This window comes from Moschus berezovskii, chromosome 22, assembly GCF_049115385.1.
Source record: "Moschus berezovskii isolate FMDL1 chromosome 22, NW_MosBer_1.0, whole genome shotgun sequence".
NCBI classification, from domain to species: domain Eukaryota; kingdom Metazoa; phylum Chordata; class Mammalia; order Artiodactyla; family Moschidae; genus Moschus; species Moschus berezovskii.
The window spans coordinates 8,370,633-8,396,418 of record NC_142481.1 but is presented as its reverse complement, the minus strand read 5'-3'; the positions used below and the strand labels follow the sequence as shown (position 1 = coordinate 8,396,418).

General features: G+C 50.2%; 1 protein-coding gene across 6 annotated transcripts; it reads right to left on the bottom strand.

The window, feature by feature from the left end:
* Positions 1 to 494: 494 nt before the first annotated feature.
* On the bottom strand, positions 495 to 25,096 carry PLEKHA4 (pleckstrin homology domain containing A4). 6 transcript variants are annotated; one of them, XM_055411658.2, is made up of 20 exons: positions 25,072 to 25,096; positions 24,025 to 24,114; positions 22,815 to 22,922; positions 20,954 to 21,026; positions 20,737 to 20,837; positions 20,470 to 20,579; positions 18,730 to 18,948; positions 18,096 to 18,375; positions 17,403 to 17,477; positions 16,136 to 16,183; positions 15,926 to 16,006; positions 15,613 to 15,762; positions 14,654 to 14,752; positions 13,060 to 13,200; positions 11,137 to 11,236; positions 10,978 to 11,054; positions 3,516 to 3,677; positions 1,583 to 1,641; positions 1,080 to 1,192; positions 495 to 757 (listed from the first exon to the last, which is right to left on the bottom strand). In XM_055411658.2, exons 2-20 carry the CDS (start codon positions 24,106 to 24,108, stop codon positions 495 to 497), a joined length of 2,343 nt encoding a protein of 780 aa, XP_055267633.1. In that variant the 5' UTR covers positions 24,109 to 24,114; positions 25,072 to 25,096. The 6 variants fall into 6 exon arrangements, with proteins under 6 accessions (XP_055267633.1, XP_055267631.1, XP_055267632.1 ...); XM_055411656.2 differs by lacking the exon at positions 25,072 to 25,096 and adding an exon at positions 24,586 to 25,058; XM_055411657.2 differs by lacking the exon at positions 25,072 to 25,096 and adding an exon at positions 24,707 to 25,058.
* Between the last annotated feature and the right edge of the window lie 690 nt (positions 25,097 to 25,786).

Here is a 25,786-nt window from a genome sequence, read left to right as displayed (position 1 = left end):
AGAAGCCAGCAAGTCTGATCCCTCCCTCAGATCCAAGAGTCTGGATGCCGAGACCTTCTTCCCTCAAATTCAGGATTCCTGGCATCCGGCCGCCCTCTGCCCTCGGACCTAAAAGTCCAGGTCCCTCGTCTTCCTTCAGACGCAAGAATCCAGGTCCCCATCCCCCTCTTCCCTCAGACCCAGTACTCCGGACCCCGAGAGTTCCTCCTTCCTCAGACCCACAAGTTCAAGGTCCCGGTCCCCTCCTCCTTTGCGACCCAGAAATCCACGACCCCAGCTCTACCCCCACTCAGAGACACCAGGGTCACAACCTCAAACAGACAAAAAGTTATTGACTAAAAAGTTCAAAGTTTTAATCCAACTTTGGACAAGGGAAAGCAAACTTTGGCCACAGAAACCATTTCTAGGTCACGGGAGGCGGGAGGCTCCAGAGCTTCAGGTGGTCCCGCCAGGCCACGCCCTCACGCTCTGATTGGCTGCCGCGTCTGGGCGCGTCAGAAGCTGGACTGCAGCAGGGTGACTCTCAGAGGCCACGCCCCCTCGTCGGGGGTCAGGGCGGGAGGGGCGGCCCCGGAACCCCAGGTCTGCTCCCAGGAGGCGGGGCCTGCGCGGCGCCCACTACCTCTAGGGGAGAAACCCGTGGAGCAGGAATTGGCTGTTGGAGGAGATCTTCGGGGTGAGGGCGCCTGGGGCGTGGGATCTGACGGAGGCGGCGGCGCAGGGGGAAGAGGGTCCCCTCGAGAGTCCAAATTTCCACCTGGAGAGGACGTATGGGGAATGAGAATGGCAAACTCAGGAATCCAGAAGTCCAGACACCGCTCCCCGCCCCCAGGCCTTTCCTCTCAAACCTAGGAGTCCGGCTTCCCTGCCCCCTGCTCTCCCAGACTCAGCACTCCTGCACCCCAGCCCCCTCCTGCCTGGAATCTAGCACTCCCAAGCCCTGTCCAGGTCTTCCCTCATCAAGACAAAGGATTCCCAGGGGCCCTCTGACCCCTCCCCATCACGACCTGAGATTCCAGACCTCCGATCCCGCCTCATTCCTAAAACCTAGGAGTCCTAAGTCCCCAGCTCATTCTCACCTATCATCATTCCGCGCCACTGCGATGCCTCAGCGGCCAGGGCTTGAGAGAGGCTGAGGACTCGCTCCCGGTGCCCTTCAGATGTCAGCAAATAAGGGGTGGTGTTCCTTGGACTAGAAAGAAAGAGTTTGGGGGAAACTTCAATTAGCCAGTACAGTAAAGGCCACACTGCCGCGCGTGTCCTTCTGGGAGTTGTAGTCCCTAGCACGTGTCTCTAAAGGATTTTAAACGTGTAACGACCCTCATTTTTAGAAGCCCGCGTGCATTGTGGGATTTGTAGTCCAGTTGCCCGAAAATTTCTCCGATTTCCTGACAGCTGGGCGGAGTTTGATATAGAACAAGGAACTGCAGTTCTCCCCGTGAACTAGGGATTCCCCAAGAACTCAAGCGACTCTAAAAGATTCTGCGATCTGTACTTTAGTACTCAAGAGACATTAACAGTAATTCTACTCCCCTTCTCTTTGTTATTTCCCTTCTTGTTTCCTCGATCTCCAATTCCTTACCTGCTCCAGGACCCCGAACTTCTGAGCCATTTCTGGGCGCCTGAGTGTCCCAGGACAGGCTGCAAAGGAATGGGGGCATTAGAATTCCTCACCCTGGAAGTTCCCATGTTCTCGTTTTGAGGGTGAAGGGGCTCAGAGGATAAAATCGCCCCAAAGACACTGCTAATTCTTAACTTTACCTGAACTCCCGGGAAAGAGGGAAGAGTTTGGAAAATCACCATCCCCCAACCACTTCCCCACGCCTTTTTGCATTCTGGTAAACAGCGTCTTCATATGACTTAGCTAAGCCTGATGATGTGAAATTGATATTTTAAGAAAGGGCAGGAAAATGAAAGATCAAAGTCTCTCTGTGTGCTTGTTTGGGTCTCCTCCATTTCTAGTGTGCACCAGGATTACACATTAGCCAGAGCTCCTCAGAGTTGGCAGTGCTTGCTCTGTGGTGAAGATCATTTCTTTTTTCCCTTTCTTCTGACACTACCAATGTAACTTCTTAAGAAAATAGCTTCTTTTGCAATTCTGCAGGGGATCATAGTAACTTGCTGCTGGCTTTGCATGTGTGTCCCTAGACTATGTATCCTTGATGAACCTTAGGTAAACTATCACAGTGTCATTTTGCTCGTTTGTTTTAACTTGTCTGGCTGCATCGAGTCTTAGTTGTGGCACTTGGGATCTTAGTCGCATCACGTGGGATCTTTTGTCACAGTGCATGGGGCTTCCCTCGTGGCTCAGGAGTAAAGAATCTGCCTGCCAATGCAGGAGACTTACTTGCTCAACAGAGATGTGGGTTCCATCCCTGGGTCAGGAAGATTGCCTGCAGGGCTACAGTCCATGGGGTTGCAAAAGAGTCATACATGACTCAGCGACTAAACAACAGATTCTGTAGTTGTGGTGCACAGGCTTAGTTGCCCAGAGACATGTGGGATCTTAGTTTCCAGACCAGGTATCAAACCCTCATCCCCTGAATTGCAAGGCAAATTCTTAACCATCGGACTGCCAGGAAAGTCCTGTCAGTATGTCATTTTGATGTTCAATCTTTTATCTGGAAAACAGATATGGGTGTGCCCCTTGACTTCTAACAGATGGTGAAACAGTTCTCAGAACTTTCTGAGAGTCTCTCCCCCAAGTTCTAATCCTGCTTGGCTCAAATAAAAGTCCCCTTTTTTCTTGTTAACTTGATTTTAATAGAATTTTCATCGAAAAGATTCACAGATGAGCCCCTTGTGACAAGGCCAGAAACAGACCCTCCAAATTCACATTCCTTTTGTCCTAAATGATTAATGAACTTGTTGCCCCCAAAAAACTAGCTAAACATAGAGATCAATGTTTGATATTCAGCAGACTTGAGATGCCCCCCATTTACAAAAACAATCACAACCACAAAATCACCCCACTTGTCTAATTCCTTCCTAGAAGAGTCTTAAGATGAAACTATCCATGGGGAATTCCCTGGTGGTCCAGTAGGCAGGACTCTGTGCTCCCACGGCCAAGTCCTAAAACATGGACTGAACCCAAGCCCTAAAATCCCACAACCTGTGCAGTGGCACAGCCCAAAACAAAAAACAAATGAAAAAACCATCCTGCCCAGACACTCTGATCTTCAGATTGGCAGTGTGATCTCCATGGCAATGGAGTAAATACATTTTTTTCTTTGCCTCTGACAGCATAGTAACTGAACAGGAAAATTTGGCTTCCAATCCAGCTCTAAAACCCACTCCTCCCAGAGGAGTGAGAATGCTGGTGAGGATGGAGATGTTGCCTCTGGCCCATCCTGTTTTACACTGATAAGGGAGACAGAATGTTGAATTCAAAACAGGTACAAGTAAACCTGATAGAGGAAGGGAAAAATCCCCATTTTACAGAGAGAAAAACTGAGGCTCCAACCAGGAACTGAGAACCCACTGCCGCCTCACTGACCCACCCCTGTTTCCCTCACTTTTTGTTCCGCATCAGGCTGGCGTCTGGCTGGGGACAGTGTCCTCCCCAGGGTGAGGAGCCGGGGGGAGGCTGGGCGAGGGAGAGGCCGTCCACACTCTTGATTTCTTCGGATTCTCTCCAACTGCTCCTGAGCACTCATCCGGGGCCGGGCCAGGGGGACCTGGGGAGATGAGAAACATCTTGAGATTCCAACCATGGCCTCTGTTTCTCTCTTCCCTGAACCTCTCAGCCTCCTGTGTCTAGGGTTTCCCTCATAGCTCAGTTGGTAAAGAATCCACGTGCAATGCAGGAGACCCCCGGTTCGGGAAGATCCCCTGGAGAAGGGACAGGCAACCCACTTCAGTATTCTTGGGCTTCCCTTGTGGCTCAGCTGGTAGAGAATATACCTGCAATGCCGGAGACCGGGGTTCGATCCCTGGGTTCAGAAGATCCCCTGGAGAAAGGCTACCCACTCCAGTATTTTGGCCTGGAGAATTCCTGTGTCTAGCCCTTCCCAGTAAGTTCAGCCCTGGATCTTGAGGACTTATTTCTACACCTGGAGCCCAGGCTGTCCCTCTGCTGGATATGTTCAAGTTCTTCCATATCCCACAAGGCTCTCAGGACAAAGGTGTTACAGATCTTGTGTGACTGGTTGCTACCCACCTGTCTGGTCTCAACCCCATCAGCTGCCCTGTTGGAACATGTAGCGCCAGCCTGATCAACACCCACTCTTCTCTGGACATAACAAGTCTCTTGGAAGTAGAAGTCAGGACTCTGGTTTGCTCATGATTTTAAAAAATAATAATAAGTCTGGTTTCAATCAGCTTTGAAAACATTAACATGAGGATGAGATTTATTGTGTAACTAGATCATCAAGAAGGTCACTTTGGGTTTGCCTGAGGGAGGACTCGACAAGTTCTCTAGTGCCCTCAAAACCAGAGGGAAGAGACACACAGGGAGACTGTCCTGTGATAATTGTAGTTATCTGCCACAAGCCAGGGAACTTTGTCTGAAGCTTCCAGAAGTATGATCATGATGACACCTTGTTCTTGGGCTTAGAGCCTTAGGAACTCAAAACGCAAGAGGACGGGGATGAACGGAAGGAGAACTTGAAATCTGGAACATTCTCAATCTATCTGCTTTGCAAGGCAGCTTGCTCTGAAGAGAATGCCAAGGGTGTGGCCGGAAAACCATTTGCTAAGAGATTAGGCGTGTGATGTGTGAGTCCAGTAAACCAGCTCAGCAGAAAAGCCGCCCAGTCAAAACGAAGGAGACAGAGACGGGATAAAATGAAGGAGGGCTGTCGGACGTCTGGGGTGCCACGAGCAGGGAAGGGGCCAACAGAGCAGCACACGTGTGCTACCCTTCAGGAAAGGGGGTAATTTGGACACAGACATGCGCTTAGGGAGAATGCTACGTGACAGGTGAAGTCATGATGCCACAAGTCGAGGAAGCGATCCCTCCCTAGTGCCTTCAGAAGGAGCGTGGCCCTGTGGACACCTAGATTTCAGGCTTCTAGCCTACAGAACTGCAAGACAATACATTTATTGTTTAAACAAAAATCAGAGGGAAGGGGGGTGGGGAGAGAACTCTTGACTGCAGTCTCCAGTTAGAAAATTCTAGGCAGACAGCTTGGGTCTGTTGCTTATTGTAGGACCAATCACTGCAGTTTACTCACTGATTTGATTGATCCTAGGTCACACGCCCACCTGTTATCCACATGATGGTCCCTGGAAACTGGCCCTATGTCTTTGTTTTTCCAGTCATGCCGTGGGGCATGTGGGATCTCTGTTCCCAAGGATCGAACTTGCGCCTCTGCAGCGAAAGCGCAGTGTTAACCACAGGACCCCCAGGGAGTTCCCTGGCCCTGTGTCACCTACTTCTTCACAACAGGCTAGACTGCTGACCTGAAAGTCTCCGCCAGGGCCAAACTGAAACTTTTACACATCCACTTGTTTCAAAGACAGCCCACATGGGTGGACATTTTTAGCCATTTGTAGCCTGCCTGCATTAAATTCTTCCTGAAGTTGTAACCAGCATCTGCGAGCCATAAGCAGGATTAACTTGTAGCTATAAAAGCCCCACCCAGCCACCCTGCAACAGGCTGCTGCCCTTAGGAAACTCCCCTCTGTGCTGCTAAGCACATCACCGAGATCCTTAAGTCCCTTCTCCAATCTCTTTCTCTCCTGGGAGTCCCCTTGTCCCTGGTCCCTCTCCTCCTGGGCGGTGGCCCCCACGCAGTAACCTCTGGAGGGTCCCTTGCTGTGAGGGACTTATTCCACAAGCAAAACGGTCAGCCATGGACCAACCAAAACTCTTTGTGCTACTGCCACCTAGTGGTCATATCTTTTTCCTTGATCAGTTCTGAAATTCCTGGCTCCTCTTGCACCACCCCTGTATGTAAGCCGCCCATAGCGTGTTGGAAGAGGAGACATCCCCAAGATAATTTCATTTTTTTTTTTTTTTTGGACGCGCGACATCGCATGTGAGGTCTTAGTTCCCGGACCAGGGATTGAACCTGCAACCCCTGGATTGGAAACGCGGAATCTTCACCACCGGACCTTCACCAGGGAAGTCCCCCCACGATGTTACTTGGTGTAGCCCCAACCTGATTGCTCAAATGGCACACAATCTGCCCGCAATGAGGCAGATGCAGGTTCGATTCCTGGGTCTGTAATATCCCCTGGAGAAGGGAATGGCTGCCCACTCCAGTTTTCTTGCCTGGAAAATTCCATGGACAGAGGAGCCTGGCGGGCTCGGTCCATGCGGTCGCAAAGAGTCAGACACGACTGATCGACTAACACTTTTCAGCAATCCTTAACACACACCACTGAAAAGAGTTCTTCTCTTCCTACGAAAGGCAAGAATGAGTATTTGGTTTCCACCCGATAGTAAGGAAGCCACAGAAAAGCTTTTAAACCTATTCAAATAAGCAATCATAACTGGCATTCCATGGCCCTAAAAGCCAGCCCATCAGCGCCAACCCTGCATTTCCGAAAATCAGCCAATCAGCAACAGACACAAAGCTTCCCAGCTTATGGTAGAACAAATCAACACTCCAGGCTCCACAAGCCCATCCGTGTCCCAGCTCTACGCCATATGACATCAACTTTTTGCTTTGCTTAGATAGGTTGTATCTTACAAGAGGTCTGTCTTGCCTGTGCTGTGCTAAGTCGCTCAGTAGTATCCAACTTTGCGATCCTTTAAACTGTAGCCCATCAGGCTCCTTTGTCCATGGGATTCTCCAAGCAAGAATACTGGAGTGGGTTGTCATGCCCTCCTCCAAGGGATCTTCCCAACCCAGGGATCGAACCCAGATCTCCTGCATTGCAGGCTGCTTCTTTACCATCTGAGCCACCAGGGAATAAATTCAGCTTTGTTTCCTATACAAAGCAGCTGCTTTTTTCTTTATCCGCTCCATGCCTTTGCATGCATAGCCTGTTCCCTTCTGGAGTACTGTTTCTTGCACAGCCAAAGTTTTTTCATTCATCCAGACACAGCTTATTGTTGTCATCCTTGTTTAGCCGCTAAGTCATGGCCAACTCTTTTGCTTACCTAACCTTTAAAAGGCTTCCCCTAATGCTGAGTCCCTCTAGGAAACAGCTTAACTCTGTTAGATGTGTGTAAAGATTGCATTCATGCCTCTCCCCCATCAGACTCCAGCATCAGGAATAATTCCTGGCAGGTCCCCCAACACCTTCCACACGGGCTGCCCCCTAGAAGATCACAACAAATAAGGGAACAAATGAGGAAATTCAGGATTTCTTCCTGCACTTGCCAAAGTTTAGGGAGAAAGGGAGAAACAGCAACTCCTCTTGACATTGTACTTGGATTGGTCATCTGCTGATGGTTTAGTGGGCATCAGAATGGTCCTGCCCAGTCCAGCAGCCATACTTTTCCTGCAGGATCTGTTTGCCAGCTTCAGGATGGGGGGAGCCACAGAAAAATAGGGTGCTTTCAATGCAGGGGGCTCCAGTTCAATCTCTAGCTGGGGAACTAAGATCCCACATGCAACGTGGCAAGGCCAAAAAATAAACAACAACAAACCAACAGTAACAACAAAGTTTAAAAAAAAAACTAGAGATTGTGATGCAGAGATTCACTACACTGGCAAACTCAGAAACGCAGGTCCTTGAAAATAGGACGTGGTCTGGGGATATTGCCTAGTAGGGCCTGGCAGTCAGGAAGGGTCTGAGAAATTCATTGACTTGAACTGAACTACCCTTCAGTTGGTGGATGGCATTCCGGAGACCAGAGCTCTGTGCTCCCAAGAGGCCATGTGCAGTTGTATGGGTTGCTCACTGCCCAAGGGCTGAGCCCTCCACTGATGGCTCCAGTTCTGCCCATGCAGAAGGGGACGCCTGTCTCTAATTCACAAAAAGGTATCCTGTAGGCTAATAGAAGCCCTGGCTTCCTAAATCCCCACTTCAGTCTAGACATTTACACCAGCTGTTGTCCTGCTTTGCCATGGATTCATTCTTCAAGGTCTGTCTGCCTCCAGGAAACCATCCCCAGCATGCCCAGGTTGCCTGGGAGCTGTCCCCTGAAGTCCCCAATGATTGGTGTTTGCAAGACTTTCGATCTTCACTGTGTCACATGGAAACTTTAGTTGCAGCATGGGAAGTCTCCTAGTCTGGGCATGCAAACTCTTGGCTGTGGCATGCGAGATCTAGTTCCGTGACCAGGGGTGGAACCTGGGCCCCCTGCATTGGGAGCATGAGTCTTAGCCACTGGACCACCAGAGAAGTTCCTGATCCCTGCTCTTTTTAACCCAAGGTGATCAGGTAAAACTGGAAGCTGCCACTGGTCCCAGCAATGACTTGCTCAGTGGGCACTGGTTGGGAGACAAAGAAACTGAGGCTGTGGCTTGAGATTCTGAAACGGGAGAAGATTACAGCGATGCTGTTGACGACCTTGGGGCTACACAGTGGAAACTCCCCACAGACGAAGTGATGAAATGAGCAGTCAGTTCATTGCTGACCTTCAGGGGTTTGTGTTTATCAGCAACCAAGAGAATCTAACCAGTGTACTCAATTAAAAGGACAGGGCCCAGACAAGACCCTTTATTAAGGAGCAGACAAGGGAATTCCCAGTGGTTAGCACTTGGCACTTTCACTGCTGTGACCTGGGTCTGGTCCCTGTTTGGGGAAGTAAGCAGCTTGGGGAAAAAAAAACAGATGACACAGCAAGAAACTCTACAGAGGTCACCTGCTTCATCCTCAGGAACCCCCAACCCTGGTCCTGCCTCTTATGTCCAACTTGATGATGGCACTGCTGGCACGACCAATGACCTCTGTCCCCAGAGTCCTCAAGCCACCAGATGTCATGTGCATTCACTGCGTGTGAATAGTTAGGTTCTTGACTTCCTTTGTACTTGGATGTGTGACATGTTTACTAAACCTTTTCCTGAGAAATAAAAAAGCAGCTGATATTATAATCTATTTTTATTTCACTGACTCCTTCACTTAAGTAATTTACGGCTCTGCTTTTAGCTTGACATTTAAATGGCGATATTATTTATAGCCTTTGTCCTATTTCATATGCAGATTCATACATTTTATTAGAGAAACGGTAATGTATTTGATGAAGCATGTGCTCCAGACAGAGTAGGGCATGGTAACCCACTCCAGTATTTTAGCCTGGAGAATCCCATGGACAGAGGAGCCTGGCGGGCTGCAGTCCATGGGGTCACACAGAATCAGAAACGACTGAAGCTACTTAGCACGCACACACACGCTGCTCCAGACACACACAGTACACAGTATAAGCACCAAATTACTAGTCTAGAGTCTGCAAAACTTTGCATTTTAAACCTTCGAATTCCCTGGCGGCTCAGTGGTTAGGACTTGGCGCTCTCGCCGCCGGGGACTGGGGTTCCAACCCTGGTCCTGGAACTAAGAACCTTCAAGCTGCTGGAGGGCGGCCAAAACAAAAACAAAAATGGCATCTGAGGTCCCAAGGGTTTTTTAAAAAGTTTGAAAACCCAGTATATGTAGAATCTGGCTCCCTCTTGATGTCTCCACTTCTAAGTTAGTGCAAACAACTGTTACCAGTCCCCCTCCAATATCCCACGGGCCCCCTCAACCGTGACTAGCCCGTGTAGTTCACTCCCCCAAGTGGCCGCCAGAGAGCGCCAGTTTCCACTTGCGGAAACTCGTTCCTCTGCTCAGAACTCCACGGCCCCAGTTTACCCAGTGTCAAGGTTAAGGCCTGACGTTGGACCACAAGGCCCAGCACGATCTGCCCCCATCACCTCTCTGTCCTCATCAGCACCCCGTTCCCCTTACTCGGTTACTCGGTTCCACCCACACTGACTTTCTAGCTGCCCCTCCAACACGCCAGACTCTTCAGAACCTTTGCAAACACTCTTCCCTTGGCCTCTAACGCTGTTCCACCAGACATCCCCAGGGCTCCCTCTCTGACAGAAGCCTCCGCAGACCAAAACATTTACAACTCCATCCCTTGGCCAATATTCCAAATCCCCTCTCCAGGCTGTTTTTCTTTATTTAGCACTTACATAAAATAATTTATAGTCAATTATTTATTATCTACCTCTTCCCACTAGAATGTCAGATTCATGAGTGAAGGATGTTTTTTTTTCATCGTGCCCACATTCGGGTCCTGAGTGAACTTTCCTGAATGATGAAAATATTCTATATTTTCACTATTCAACGGGGTAGCTGCTGGCCACGTGTATCTCCTGAATCCTTGAATTCCTCAAATGAAGGTGATTTTTTATTTTATTTCATTTAAATTCATTTAAACTTAAATAGCCTCATGTGGCTACTGGCTACCTTGCTGCTGCTGCTGCTAAGTCGCTTCAGTCGTGTCCAACTCTGTGCGACCCCAGAGACGGCAGCCCACCAGGCTCCCCCGTTCCCGGGATTCTCCAGGCAAGAACACTGGAGTGGGTTGCCATTTCCTTCTCCAGTGCTTGAAGGTGAAAAGTGAAATTGAAGTCGCTCAGTTGTGTCCGACTCTCAGTGACCCCATGGACTGCAGCCTACCAGGCTCTTCCATCCGTGGGATTTTCCAGGCAAGAGTACTGGAGTGGGTTGCCATTGCCTTCTCTGACTGGCTACCTTATTAGATAGCAAAGAAGGCATTTAATAAATATCTGTTGAATGAATGATTGATAAATGAATGAGTGAATGAAGTGCTTGCTCGAAGGCACTACTTTCAAACTTTAGGGTCATTCATCTAGTTTGACTCTTCACACCAGTTCTGGGTGGTAGACACCGCTATCAGCTCCATTTTGCAGATGAGAAAATGGAGGCAGAGAGGTTTCTTAAGCAACCCAAAGTCACACAGGTTAGAAGTGGCAGAGACAAAATTCAATCCCAGTGCTCTTAACAAATCTCACTCTCTCTGCTCTGGGTGTGGCTTAGAATGCTCCTCTCCTAGATGTTTCCCCAAGAGTAGGGGATCTGTGGTGGGCAAAGGGTTACAATGGACCCAAGGAGATTGGATGGACTGCCTACCTTGGTTCCTGGCTGAGGGGAAGTGGGGCGGCGACCCTCGGGGCTGGAAGCCCGGGAGACCCTTGGAGATCCAATTCCTGGAGGAGCAGAACGGGACGGGTGAGGATGTGGTGAGGATGCGGAATGTGGAGTGAGTCCCTCCCAACCCCAGATGCTCACCTGAGCGAGGGCTGGCGAGCTCTCTGTCGCCCCCTGGGGGCCTCCCCCAGTCAGCCTCGGGGGACCGGGATGAGTTCAGTTCCAAGGACTCCGTCAGGCTCTGGGGAGGTCAGGAAAGGGGATAATAGATCACTAGGATTACAGTTTTCAAGCCCGTGATCCCATGGATGGAGGAGCCTGGTAGGCTGCAGTCCGTGGGGTCGCTAAGGGTCGGACACGACTGAGCGACTTCACTTTCACTTTTCACTTTCACACATTGGAGAAGGAAATGGCAACCCACTCCAGTGTTCTTGCCTGGAGAATCCTAGGGAGGTGGGAGCCTGCTGGGCTTCCGTCTATGGGGTCACAGAGTCGGACACGACTGAAGTGACTTAGCAGCAGCAGCAGCAGCAGCAGTAAGACACTATATGAGTAGGATTAAGATTGAAAACCAGGAGCCAGACTGCGTTTTCAATCCTCGGCTCTGCCATTTTGCTTGCTGTGTGACCTTGGGCAAGTTACTTTCCCTCTCTGTGCCACATTTCACCCTTTTGATATGAGGACCAAATGGATACAAGGAAGGCACTTAGAACAGTGCCTGGCATGTAACAAGTCTTTATAACCTGTGAGGGGGGTTTTAAATTAATTAATTAAGTTTGGTTTTTCTGGACCTTTGTGGCTTTGCCTAGACTTTCTCTAGTTGCAGTGAGTGGGGGCTACTCTCTAGTTGCAGTGCATGGGCTTCTCACTGGGGTGGCTTCTCTTGTTGCAGAGCACAGGCTCTAGATGGCACGGACTTTAGTAGTTGGAGTACTTGGGCTTAGTCACCCAGAAGCATGTGGAATCTTCCCGAACCCGAGATAGAACCCATATCCCCTGCACTGCCAGGTGAATTCCCAACCACTGGACCACCAGGGATTCCCACACTGGTCCACGTGTGAGGTTTTATAATGATTATGCATCAGGCATGGTGTTAACTACTTTACCAGAATTATCTCATTGAATCCCTTCAGTAAATGTATGAGATGCTATTATTATCCCTACTTGACAGATGGAGAAACTGAGGTTCAGAGAATGAGGTCACTGACTGATGTCACAGAGACAGCAGAGGTGAGATCAAAACCCAGGTCTCCCAGATACATGACCTAATGATCAGGGCCGGCAACAGTTCTACTCAGCTAGGACCACAATGGCTCCTGGTTCCTGAGGGCTTACTCTATGTCAGGCACTTTCTAGTCACAATGTCTTTTTTCTGAAGAGCCCTGCAGGAGAAGGAAATGGTAACCTTCTCCAGTGTCCTTGCTTGGGAAATCCCATGGGGAGTCTGGTGTGCTATGGTCCATGGAGTCACAAAAGGGTTGGACACGGCTTAGAGACTAAACAACAACAAATGGCAGTTCTAGCCAATGTATGAGAATAAAAACGTGTAAGGAATTGGGGGTTGGGGCTGAAACCAAAATCCTATTGTTTACAGATGTGAATGTCTATTTAGAAAAACCAAAATAAACTGAAAGTAAATATTAAAAAAAAAAAAAAAAACACAAAAACAACAACCCTGCAGGGGAGGGATTAAGATCAGTGGTATCTGGTAAATGTTTAGCAGATGCCCTCTGGAAGAAAAGAGCCCTCCTTTGCAGCAGTTTGCCAATTTCCATGGTGTAAATACTCCCACCATAGTCAGTTTCAAGCTACTGACATGTCATCTCTGAGTGTGGAGTTGAGATGCGGGCAGCTGGACCTTGTGAGGTGTTGGCAGCTCACCAAGTTGTTGTGTTGTGGGTCCAGCTCACCTCTGGACTATGACCATAATACCAAAGAAGGAAACAGGGTATGCACCTGAGGTTGGTTAGCCGATCAAGGATGAAAGAAGTGAGTGGGTCACGGGTTAGGCCAGGGGCAGACGGGACAGGAAACTGGAGGTGGGAAAGATGTGTGTGGCCTCACCTCCCTCTCTGAGGACTCCTCGCCTTGGAGAGCAGGGGATGGGGAGTCAGGCTCAGCGTTGGAGGGTGGCTTCTGGGGGCCCCCCAGACCTGCCAGCGTGTCTTCCACCATCCACAGTTGCTGCTGAGCAGATGCTCTGTCCTGGAGAGAGGAAAGGAATTCCCAAAGGTGGGAAAATGCATGGAGGGTTAAAGTTGATAAGCCATGGAAAGGGTCTGAAATTTCCCCATTCTACTGACCCAGTACCGTTTATCATAAATATTGTCTTTTTCTGCACTGTTCTGCAGTGTTACCGCTGTACCATATAAGTAAATATGAGTCTGTTTCTGAATATTCTATCCCCTTAGTCTATTTGTCTAAGTTTGTGTCAGTACCACACTGCCTTCTTGCTAACTGTAGCTTTAAAGTCAGACACTATCTAGCTGTGTTAGTCCTTGGGCTTTGTTCTTGGAGGCTGCCTTGGCTTACCCTTGGCCTTCTGTACTTCCAGATATAATTTAAAGTCAGCTTGTCAATCTCCACATATTATATTGGGACAGCAGATCCCCACGGGGGAAGTCAGTCTGCAGAGACCACATCTTTATACTAGTATATTTCCTATCTGTGCTCATGGGACATCTCTCCATTTATATAGGCCTTCTTTAATTTCTCTCAATGACATTTTGTGGCTTTCAGAGTAGATGTCTTGCATATCTTTCATTAGACTTCTTTCAGGTAGTTAATTTATGTTAATTGTAAACACTACTGTTTACAAATATTTACTTTCTAATTGTTTGGTTTTAGCACACAGGAAGATGGTTTTTGTATATTACATTCTGTTGCCTTGTGGATTTGCTTTGCTAACAGTCTATCTGGAGATAATTTTGGATTTTCTACATATAGAATTTCGTCATCTGTGAGTAAAAACAGCTTTACTTTTTCCTCTTTGGTCCTTATACCCTTGACTTTTTTGTTAGACTCACTTGTACTGTTTAGGATCCCTGGTACAATGCTAACTGGAACTGGCAATAACATACATCCTGGCCTTATTCCGAATATTGGGGGAAAGATTTCAGTATTTCACTGTCAACAACAGTGCTTTGTTATAGGTTTGTTATAGATGCCTAATCAGGTTAAAGAAGTAGTTTATATCCCTACTTCACTGAGAGATTTTATCATGAAAGGATATTGAAAGTGCAAGTGAAGGTGGCTCAGTCGTGTCCGACTCTTTGTGACCCCATGGACTATACAGTCCATGGAATTCTCCAAGCCAGAATATTGGAGTGGGTAGCCTTTCCCTTCTCCAGGGGATCTTCTCAACCCAGGGATCGAACCCAGGCCTCCCACACTGCAGGCAGATTCTTTACCAGCTGAGCTGCAAGGGAAGCCCAAGAATACTGGAGTGGGTAGCCTTTCCCTTCTCCAGGGGATCTTCCCAACCCAGAAATAGAACTGGGGTCTCCTGCATTGCAGGAGGATTCTTTACCAACTGAGCTATGAGGGAAACCCCTGAAAGGATATTACATTTTATACATGTTTTTCCTGCATTTATTGAGATGACCAAGTGAACTTGGGATAGCAAGGTGGGGCTTGGGGGCTGGGGGCAGGGGTGTACCTGGGGGGACCCGAGGTGCAGCAGGTACTCAAGGGTCTCTCTCAAGGTGCCCAGCTCCTGCTCCAGGCCGCTGTACGTGTCCCAAACACGCTCTCGCTCCTCAGGTCCCAGAAAAAGAGAGATACAGTCAGCATGCCCACCCACCATACCTTTCCCCATTCTATCTTTTCCTAGCTGAGCAGGAGGAAGCGTCCCCTGGGGCTATACGGATTACAATCCCAAGGGCCTCTTTGCTCAGACGACTGGGAACCCCAGCATCTGTGTGGAACCTGCCATTCTAATGTACAGCTAGTGCAGACACAGAACAGCTTTTCCTGAATCTTCTGGATTACCTCTGCACTGCTCTAGGGCGACAGAGTCCACAGATCTAATGAATTCTTGGGAACAGACAAAGCCACAAACCTTATGCCCCACTGGGCAGCAGAAACTTCTTTGCCAGTACCAATAATAACAAGAGCAGCTAACATTTATTCGGCACTTACTTAACATTATATGGCACATTTACTTGGCACTGTTCTTAGCTCTCACTTAATGCTTGTGAGGTAGGTACTATCAATGTCTCCATCTTACAGTAACAATAATTACAGCTAACACAAGTAAATGGCCATAAGAAGTAAATATTACTTTTATCATCTCAAGTTTACAGAAGAGGCATCTAAGGTCCAGAGAGGTTAAGTAACTTTTCTAAGGTCACACAGCAACTGTGAATGGGAGCTGAGATTTAAAGATTTAAAGCCAGGAAGTCCATATCAAAATCACCCACCTTAAATGGCTAAATTAAATACTGTTGTTTCTTGGCTACTTGCACCTCACCCTCTAGGACTGTCAAGATTATTGGTTTCAAAGGGAGGGGGAGTCTCTAGAACTTTCCCAAGAGTCTTTGGGGGAAAGTTCCCTTTAGTAACAACTTGGAGAGTCCTGAGGTCTCCTAGGAGGTATGCCCCTTCTCAGAGGCTCACCTGGGTCAGGTGACAGAGAGTGGCCCTCACACTGACTAATCGGTCCTGCAGGAGGCGCTGGTGCCCCCAGGCCCTCCCAGGAGCTGCAGCTTCCCTGGTTGTTTGGCCCAGCTGCTGTCGGGTCAATTCCAGGGCTGCTTCTAATTGCTCCTGCACCAAGAGAGAAGATGGTTAGACTTCTGAGACCATACCCAGACCCAGGGCAAGAGAAAAGCTGGTTTCCGGTATCCTTTCGTATCCTGGGGGTCAGGATGGGCTAAGGGAAGGTGGAGAAGCCAAGTGTCCCTCCCTCCCCTGTCCCGGAGTCCTGCACCTTCTCCTCCTGCCTCTGCTCTATCTCCTCCTGCAGCCTCCTCAGGAGCCGGTCCTGCCCACACAACTTGTTCAATAGAGTCTGGAGAAAGCAGGACAGGAGCTGTTTATGGACCAGACATGGCTCTTCGCCCTGTCCACCCTCCCACCTTCCAAAACATTCTACCCCCAATTCTGTGAATTCAACAAGGGTTGGATCAAGAGCGCTTACATCTGTCTCCAAGCTTTGATGGCAGGTTGAGTCTAGAGGGGGTCCCGGCTGAGGAGAAAGAGAAAAGTTGAGGGTCACACGCCCAAACAAGTCCTCACTGTAGCTCAGTGCTGAGATGAGCCCTATTTCTACTGGCTGGCGCCCCTTGTCCTTATTAGCTTTGTTCCAAACTTTATCAAAGCAAACCTCAGTAGACTAATTGCCAGATTTTTGGCTTTAGGAAGATCCAGTGGGCTTTGCTACCAAATAACTAGAGCAAATACAATAACTGGTGGAGAAAATTTAGACAGTTCGTTTGTGATTGAGAATAAAACAAGGGTGTCACTGTGACAGTTTCACACAGTGTTAGAGATCGTGACAAATGCTGTAACTTAAGACACAGAAAAGTGTAAGGGGAGGAAGGAGAATGACAAAACCATCATTATTTATAGATGATGTACTCATGTGCCCTGAAAATCAACAGAATGAAAAATTATTAAAAGAAAAAAACAAAAGATTTTTTAAAATTATTAGAGCAAATAAGAGAATTCAGCAAGGATGTCCGATGTAAAAGGAAGTTACAAACATTATCTCTACATCATCAATAACTATTAATAGAAAATAATTTTTAAAAAAGAAGAATATACCATTCAAATAACTATAAAAACTATCAGTGTTACCTTGACTAGCAGCACACAAAATCTCTGTGGAAAAACTTTAAGACTCAAATGAAAGATGAAGAAGACTCTTGAGAGTCCCTTGGACTGCAAGGAGATCAAACCAGTCAATCCTAAAGGAAATCAATCCTGAATATTCATTGAAAGGACTGATACTGAAGCTGAAGCTCCAATACTCTGGCCACCTGATGCGAAGAGCCAACTCATTAGCAAAGACCCTGATGCTGGGAAAGACTTGAAGGCAGGAGGAGAAGGGGATGACAGAGGATGAGATGGTTGGATGGCACCACTGACTCAACAGACATGAGTCTGAGCAAACTCTGGGAGTTAGTGAAGGACAGGGAAGCCTGGCGTGCTGCAGTCCATGGGGTCGCAAAGAACCGGACACGACCAAGTGACTGAACAAGACAATTGTGTGAACGGTGGAGAGATATTCTGTATACATACGCCACTGATTTTTCAGCAGCCCTAGAAAATAACATAGCACCTATACAGGCACCTTGAAATGCCCAGCCTTCTCTAGGCACACTAGTCAATGAGATGACATTCACTATAGCAAAGAAAGCATGGGAGGGGGATCTGGCAGATTCAAGGTGCCCCAGGAGACCTACCAATAAAACCATGGAAGCCTGGGTCCCAGGAGGCCTTGGAGGGAGCTGGAGATATGTGGCAGTTCCAGAGTGGGCCTGGGAGGAATATTCAAATAGAAATTGGCATGTCTTAATAACAGATACAGAAAGGATGAGTCTGGCATTGAAATGCCAAAGGAGACTCTCTGAGGTTCAGAACTGGGACCCCAGAACTTCAACTATCTTTTCTCCAGCTGTGTACCACTTTGGGGGCACGCAGGATGATAATAAATGAACAGCCTGCAAAACAGTCCCAGGGACCAATGAAACTTGCAGTCTACTCTTACTCTCATATTCGTGGTTAGCTGTGGATTTTCTGGGCTGCAATCCCGTGATGCTCAGAGAAAACAGTAGTTGACCAACTTGGAAAGAGAAAACTGGACACACAAGGCAGATGCAGTTCACACTGCCTCTCACAGTATTGTATTAGAGAAGCATGTTCTGGACTATTCCATAATGTTTAAGGGGTAATAACTGCCAAAGACCAGCCTGAAGACAGCCCTGAGAACTGACAGGAGATAAAGTTTACTCTCCCTTTCACATCTGAACCCAGCTGCCATTATGCTGAACTACAATCTCCACGATACCCAGGCCAATGGCTTAGAGACTGGCCTGGAAAGGCAGCCCCCTGGCCATATGGGCGTTGTAGTCCCTCTCCCTGCCATCTCTGCTCACCGGTGTTCTGGCCTCTTGACTCCAGTGCTGAGGACTCCTGGGGGGCCTTCCTCCCCTAGCCTCAGAAGAGGGGCCTCGGCGGGGAGTGGGGGGCCTGGAGAGGGTCTGGCGCTGGAGGCCCCAGTCCAGGGGAGGCCGGACATCGATGCGACTCAGGGGGGTATGGGGTCTGGCAGAAGGTGCTGCGTCTCCAGAGGAGGGCGGAGGTCTGCGTGCAGGAGCAGAACGGGGCCGGGGGAGGCTCAGAGGCGAGGGAGGACGAGAGAGGGGTGTGAAGAGGCTGTGGCGAGGAGAGAAAAGGCGATCTGCGTCAACAAGAGCGCCCTCATCCCACCACCCATCCAGTCAGCATCAAAGACGTGTCTCCCTTCAGTGTGGCTCATTGTCCCTCTGGAGCAGAACCCTCCTCTCGTAGCCAGATCCCAAATAATTCCCCTCTTTGTGACATCCCCTCCTTGGGACTTCTCAACAGGCTCTGACCCCGCAAGCGTCCAGCGGGTCACACACACTCCAGAGCGCGCTAAGCCACGCCCCTAGCCAGCCCCAGCCCTGCCCTTCGGCCACGCCCCCAGAATGCCCTCGGAAGCTCAGCCCTACCGAACCTTCTCATCCCAGACTCCCTCTTCCAACTCACTCCGGGCTCCTCGTCCTTCGAATTCGGGGTCCAGGTTGCAGGTCAGCCGTGGGGCTGGGAGTGAGCAGCCCGGGTCCGCCACGAGCTCTGGAGAGCCGCGCCACCTCTGGTGATTCTGAGCCGCGCCCCTCTTCCGCGCCTCTGTTCACTTCTGGGGGACCACCGGGGCCGCCTGGGCCCTCCCCAGTCTGGGGCCGTGCAGATGACCTGGGTTGCCCACTAACGAATGGACACAGAAAAAAGACATCACTCCTTTGAATCTTATAACAGCCCTTATTCTCATTTCACCGACAAGGACACTGGGATCTACAAAGAAAAAAAGATGAGGTAGTGCACTGTCAACCGTTGTCTCCATTTTGCAGATGGGGAAACTGAGGCCTGAGTAGTATCTTCTGCAATGCCACAAGGTCCATCCAGGTCGCTGGGCCCAAACTATGCATCTCCAGACCGAACACTGGGGCAAGTAGACAGAGACAGCCTAGAGCCTTTCCTTTTTTAATCTGACATTGTCTAGGTGGTAGCCTCACGGGGGTGGAGATTTCTGCGGGAGCAGTATTGATGGACATGGAATAGAACCGGACATGGAACAATGGGATTGGTGCCAAATTGGGAAAGGAGTACATCAAGGCTGTATATTGTCAGCCTGCTTATTAAACTTATATTGCAGAGTACATCATGCAGAATGCCAGGCTGGATGAAGCATAAGCTGGAATCAAGATTGCCAGAAGAAATATCAATAACCTCAGATACACAGATGACCCCACCCTTGTGACAGAAAGTGAAGAACTAAAGAGCCTCTGGATGAAAGTGAAAGAGGAGAGTGAAAAAGCTGGCTTAAAATTCAACATTCAAAAAACCAAGATCATGCATCTGGTCCCAACAGTTCATGGCAAATAGATGGGGAAACTGAGGGACTTTATTTTGGGGGGCTCCAAACTTACTGCAGATGGTGACTGCAGCCATGAAATTAAAAGACACTTGCTCCTTGGGAAAAAAGCTATGCCCAACCTAGACAGCATATTAAAAAGCAAAGACATTACTTTGCCGACAAAGATCCATCTAGTCAAAGCTGTGGTTTTTCCAGTAGTCAGGTATGGATGTGAGAGCTGGACTACAAAGAAAGCTGAGAATCAAAGAATTGATGCTTTTGAATTGTGGTGTTGGAGAAGACTCTTGAGAGTTCCTTGGACTGCAAGGAGATCAAACCAGTCAATCCAAAGAAAATAAGCCCTGAATATTCACTGGAAGTACTGATGCTGAAGCTGAAACTCCAATACTTTGGTCACCTGATGCGAAGAACTGACTCACTGGAAAGACCTTGATGCTGGGAAAGATTGAAGGCGGGAGGAGAAGGGGACGACAGAGGATGAGATGGTTGGATGGCATCACCGACTCCATGGACATGAGTGTGAGCAAGATTCCGGAGTTGGTAATGGACAGGGAAGCCTGGAGTGCTGCAGTCCATGGGGTCGCAAAGAGTCGGACAGGCCTGAGCGACTAAACTGAACTGAACTGAGTATTGATGGACAAAGTGGTCGGCGAAGCTTACAGAGCGATACTTTTTGCCGATTGGAGATGAAGTTTCCTGGAGGTGGGACCTGAAAGGCGGAGTCGTCTTAGCTAGAAGACTAGTGATTGGATACTGAAGGTGTCAGGGTCTCAAGGGGAGGAGTTTGGGATGATTAGCCGGACCCAGATTGGAAATATAGGATCAGGGGCGTGGCCTATGCAGATACTCACCAATCGTCCCCCTCCGCGCGAGAGGCCCGTCCCAGCGCGCGTAACCAGCCCCGCAGGTCCTCTAGCGTGTCAGCAGCCAGAACGTAGGTCCTCATGCCCGGGTGCTCTGCCTGCGAGAAGAGAGAGCTGGGGGACTGGGACATCGGGCCCTCTAAAAAGAAGGATGCCATGGACCCTGGTAAAGGTCTTTTATCTCCAATAATGGATGCTGCATGCCTGCCCCCACTGCCCAGTGCCTTAGTTCCCATTGGGGATGCAGGGACTCACGGTGAAGGTGAAGCGCCGCCCTCGTGGAGCTCCTGGCCCATCTGGCCTGATACTGTAGCTGGGCAGCAGGACGCTTCCCAGAACGCTCTCCTCGCGGCTGTCTGCAAAAGAGAGGCTGGGATAACGGATCACACAGAGACATGGAGGCCCAGAGACTTGAGGAAAGGGAGAGGGGGAGGGCGGCCCCCGCCCACCCCATGCCAGCTGGGGCACTGACCCTTGTAATAGAAGAGGCAATGGCCAGAGAGGACGAACCAGCGGCGTTTCCAGAGCCGGAGCCCGGAGCTGTCCTGGGGAGACAGAGTGGAAGTAGAGAGGGGAGGGGAAAAGGTAGAGATAGCGACACTTGAAAGCAAAGACCCACGGAAAGGGGAGGAGAAGAGACGCATATTAGATGTAACAGATTCAGATGGAGAACTGGAAACCAGTGGGTTGCAGATGAGGGGACATAGATTTTAGACACAGCGGGACCTGAGTATGACTCCTAACCCCAGCACTTTCACACTGTGCCCTTAAGCAAGTCATTTCTCCACTAAGAACCTCATGGTTTCTCATCTGTCATTTGGGGATTGAGAAATTACAGAAAGGCTGAGACAGCAAGATACTTCACCACACACTGGCAGCAGCTTTCTGTAGGATAACTTGGCCCATTTAATATGGCATGTGCGATACAGAGAGGTCAGGAAGGTGATGCTGAGCCGTACCCTGCGTCTCCCCATTTCCTCTGCCAGAACTAATCCACCTCCAGCCTTGTGCTCCTCCTCTCTTCCATCCCTTCCCACAGGAGCAGCATGATCTTTTTAAAAATATTTATTTATTTACTTATTTATTTGGTTGTGCCAGGTCTTAATTGCGACACTCTTGACCTTCATCCTGGCATGTAGGATTTTTAGTTGTGGGGTGTAGGATCTTCCTTCCATGGATGGAAGCCAGGCCTCAAATTGGGAGTGAGGAGTCTTAGCCACTGGACCACCAGGCAAGTCCCCACTCATGATTCCTTAAATTTATAAATCAGATCATGTGAGTTCCCTGCTCAACACAGAGGTGACCATCACACTTAGAATAAATCTCAAATTCCTTACCCTAATTTGCTGCCTTACAAGGCATCTCCAACTTGGGTACACATAAGAATCACCAGCAGGGCTCATTAAAACACAGATCCCTGGGTCCCGCCCCCAGCGTTCTCCAGTCAGTAGATCTGGGGTGGGAGCTGACAATTTGCATTTCTAGAAAGTTCCCAGGTGATGCTGATACTGCTGGTCTGGGACCACTCTTAGAGAACCCTTCCCTGCCTCCTGTTGCTCCTCCTTTCTCTCACCTTAGCTCTCACCAAACACCAAATTTTTGCCTGCTGCAGGGTCCTTTGCTTTCAAATTTCCTCTGCTCCCCAGATCTTAACACAGTGGGATCCTTCTTGACATATAATTCTCAGCTCAAATGTCATCTCCCCATAGACACCTTCCCTGACCAACAGTCAAATGTAACTCTCATCCTTCAGCCACCTTCCAGCACATTTTCCTATGTTATTTCTTCCTGCTCAGTCACTAGGTCATGGCCAACTCTTTGCAACCCCATGGACTGTGGCCCACCAGGCTCCTCGGACCATGGGATTTCCCAGGTAAGAATACTGGAGTAGGTTGCCATTTCCTTCTCCAGGGATCTTCCCAACCTAGGGATCAAACCTGCATCTCCGCATTGGCAGGCGGGTTCTTTACTACTGAGCCACTGGGGAAGCCTGTGTTATTTCTTCACAGCGCTTCATTTCCCACCATCTGAAATCATCGAATCCATTTTTATATACATTAATTTATTATTCATACCTGCCATCTTGGATGTAGCTAGACAGTTGTTTGTTTTATTTACATGATACGTGCCCCAGGACTTGGCACAGGGTAAATGTTCAAGAAGTAGTCATTGCAGGAGTGAATGAGTAGACAGAATAAGGGAGGTAGCAGGGATCGGAAAAAAAAAAAAACAAAACATATTTGGAGACTTGGGAGGAGAGAAACGGTGGACAACCAAGGGCCCAGCCTCTGATATCACTTGGAGGGTCCTTTCCCTTCTTTCACTCACTCTACCTGTTTATGAAGCCAACCTCGGATGTGCACAGGGAGGTTGGGGTCCCTTCTGAGTGCATTGCCCCGCTTGCCAAAGGCGTGCACCTTGCTCACTGCCCGGGTGGACTTCTGAGGAGACAAGGAGGACAGAAGTGAAAGCGAGCTTGGGATGGCCTGGGAAGGCATGCAGTGGGACCCAGGCAACCCAAGGCCCTCGCTCAGCTGTCCTTAGAAACCTGGTCAAGGAGGGACCTGAGTTTGGGCATTAGAATTGTATGTGCATAGTGCAGTTGAGAGACACTTTCCATGGGTGGAGGGAGGTGTCTGGAGTCAAGGAAAAGGCCATTGACCACTAGGGAGGGACTCTGAGACTAAAGCGTCCATTTCCAAGGAGAGCATGCCCTTAGCCACCAAAGCCAGAGATGGAGATCCAAAGCCTTTGGGATCTGAACCAGCAACACTGCTGAGTCCCTGGTGATGGGTCAGCTGGACTCAAAGGACACCTTTGATTTGCCAAGGAATGGCATTCCATAGTGACCATGTCCAGAGTGGTGGTGCGAGCTCCAAATCCCTCCATTCCCATAGATGCCCCCCACCCCCGTCCCCACAGATATCCCAGGCCAGATTCCCAAAAGGATGCCCTTCCTTGGCAGTGGTGCTGACAAAGGTCAGAATCAAATCTACAGAATCTGAACTTGGGAAGCTGGAAATGAGTGAGGGGAGGGGCTGGAGGACAAGAAAATGAATGTCACTGCTGAACTTTGGTCTGGGAAGACAATTTGGGAGGCAAGTATCTCGGGCCCCATGAGGCATTATGGTCAGAGAAAGGTCTCTCCTTTATTAGATTTCAGAACTGGGGAGATGGGATGGCTAGAGACAGGATTTCTTAGTCCCTAATAAGAGTAGACACTGACTTCCTGGCTGGGGAGGGGGGAGGTCATGGCTGGGGAGTGGCCTTATCCTAGCAACCAGAGTCAAGCAGGGTTTTTAGTCTGGCTTCAAATTAGGAAAATACCGCGGGGTGGGGACAGCTGGGAGTGCCTCTGAATTCCTAGCTTTGGCGGGTGGGCAATTTGGGACCTTGCTAGGTCTGGCAGACCCCATTGCTAGAGATCCTTGCTCTTGACAACCGGAGTCCCTTGGGTGGCACGAAAGCAGGGCTTGGTAACAGGAGGATGGGGGAACCTAGAGCACCCCCCGGCTCCTCCCCAGCCCCACCAAGAAGTCAAACCTTGGTGCTCAGGCCGCCCAGCGAGGAGATGGTCGAGGCGCTGCTGGCCAGGCTGAGGCTGCTCCGAGGTCTGCCGTCCTCCATTGGGGGCTTGGGGAGAGAAAAAAGGGAGCTGTGTGCCCCTCTCTCTGCAGATGACCCGGGTGGGGGCAGAGACAGGGTCAGGGGCTTGCAGGTCGGAGGAGGCTGAGGAGAAAGAGCCTGTTGTTTGAAGCCTGGAGGGTGCTGGGGGAGGCCCCGGCCTGGGACCGCATACCAAGAGTGATGCCAAGAGAGGTGGGCGGCCCTGGCAGCTGTGTGTGGGGGGGTCATCTGTAGCCTGGGACAGAGAATAGGGACCCCTTTATTCTTGCCCCCCTGCCCTCTGGCCAGGAATTTGACCCTCTCTGTGCTCAGGAGCCCCTCATTCCCTGACTCTTGCCGGGGCTACCCCACCCCGACCCCCAGCTACCTGTCTCCTGCCCTCCGTCCCACATGCACCCCGAAAACATCCCTGCCAAGGCCCAGGACACCAGGAATGTGCACTCTGGCAGCTCCTCGCAGCCTGGCCAGGGGACTTACCAGCTCTGGGGTCAGGAGGGCAGACAGCACAAGAGGGCAGCGTGGGTGCTGGGACGCCCAGCCTCAGTCCCCCTCCGCCGCCGCCTCTCAGGGGCGGCCTCTCAGAGCCCTCCGCTCTCACCTGCTCATCCGCAGCCTTCTGTCTCTGTCTCGGACGGCCTCTCTTCCTCTGAGCCTGCCTGCCTGTCTCCAGGCTCACCTTCTGTCTCCGCGTCTCTGGCTCTCGGATCTCTTGTCTCTCCCAGTCTCTCCCTCACTCTCCTCTGCAGCACCCCCTCCCCGCATACCACTTTCTCTCCCAGCCTTCCTTGTTTCAGTCCAGATCTCTCCCTGGGACTCACGGAGTTCTCCTCTTTAAGTCTCCATCCCCTTCTCTCTCTCTGTCCCTCGCTGTCCCGCCCCGTCTCTCCCTCTCCCTTACAGCCTCTTTCTCTCCGTGGCCCTCCACGACCGCTGCTTCCTCCTCTCCCGGATTCCCCTGCTCACTTTCTCTCTTCGTCGCTCGCCCAGTTTCTCCTTCCTCTCTGCGGGTCCTTCCCTCCCTCTGCCCGCCGCCCACGCGCCTGTCTCCCCTCCCAATCCCAGCTGACCCCGCCCCTCTTGGCCTCCCCCCCGCAGCCTGACCTCTGGCTCAACTGCCCCCGCAGCCGAGGGGAGGGGTTGGGGGCGACGTCCAGCCCCCTCCCCGACCCCTAGATCCCTGCTGGACTGGAGCCTGGGCCACCGGGGTCCCATAAAAGCTGAAGCTAGGATTCCTAAATATTTGGCGAGTTGCAACTGGACCTGGACTCCAGGGCCTCAGTGGATGGGTCGTTGTCAGCGGCTGGGGTCACTGGCGCGCCCTGAGTGGAGATCACTAGAATCTTGGAAGGGGCGGGGGCTCAGACTCCTGGACACCTGGAAAGGTGTGAGCTAAGATTCAGGACTGCTGGGCTGTGAATGGAGCTGGGATCTGGAAAGGTGGCTTTAAGTGGATGGGTCCAAGTGTGCCAGTGAGGAGGAGTGGCCCAGATTCCTGAGCTGAGCGAGAGGGTCAAGTGGCCAGGGTCAATGTCCACCTCGGATTCAGGTGAGAATTTGATTCTCGACTGAGGATGATCCCTTCAGGAGGGAGACTTGAGTCCTGGGCATATTTTGAAGAACAGGATTGGGGGTGGGGGGGCGCGAGTGTGCGGCATGAGTGTGCGGGGGGTTGGGGGGC

What these genes read in the sequence shown, in the direction of transcription:
- PLEKHA4 (XM_055411658.2), bottom strand. Translation starts at nt 24,108, where the DNA reads ATGGAGGACGGCAGACCTCGGAGCAGCCTCAGCCTGGCCAGCAGCGCC. An exon ending in GTCAAGAGGCCAGAACACCG is followed by an intron (nt 17,478 to 18,095) that starts GTGAGCAGAGAT and finishes TATTCCTCCCAG; the next exon opens with GCCCACTCTGGAACTGCCAC. An exon ending in AGGAGTCCTCAGAGAGGGAG is followed by an intron (nt 11,237 to 13,059) that starts GTGAGGCCACAC and finishes TGACCTCCCCAG; the next exon opens with AGCCTGACGGAGTCCTTGGA.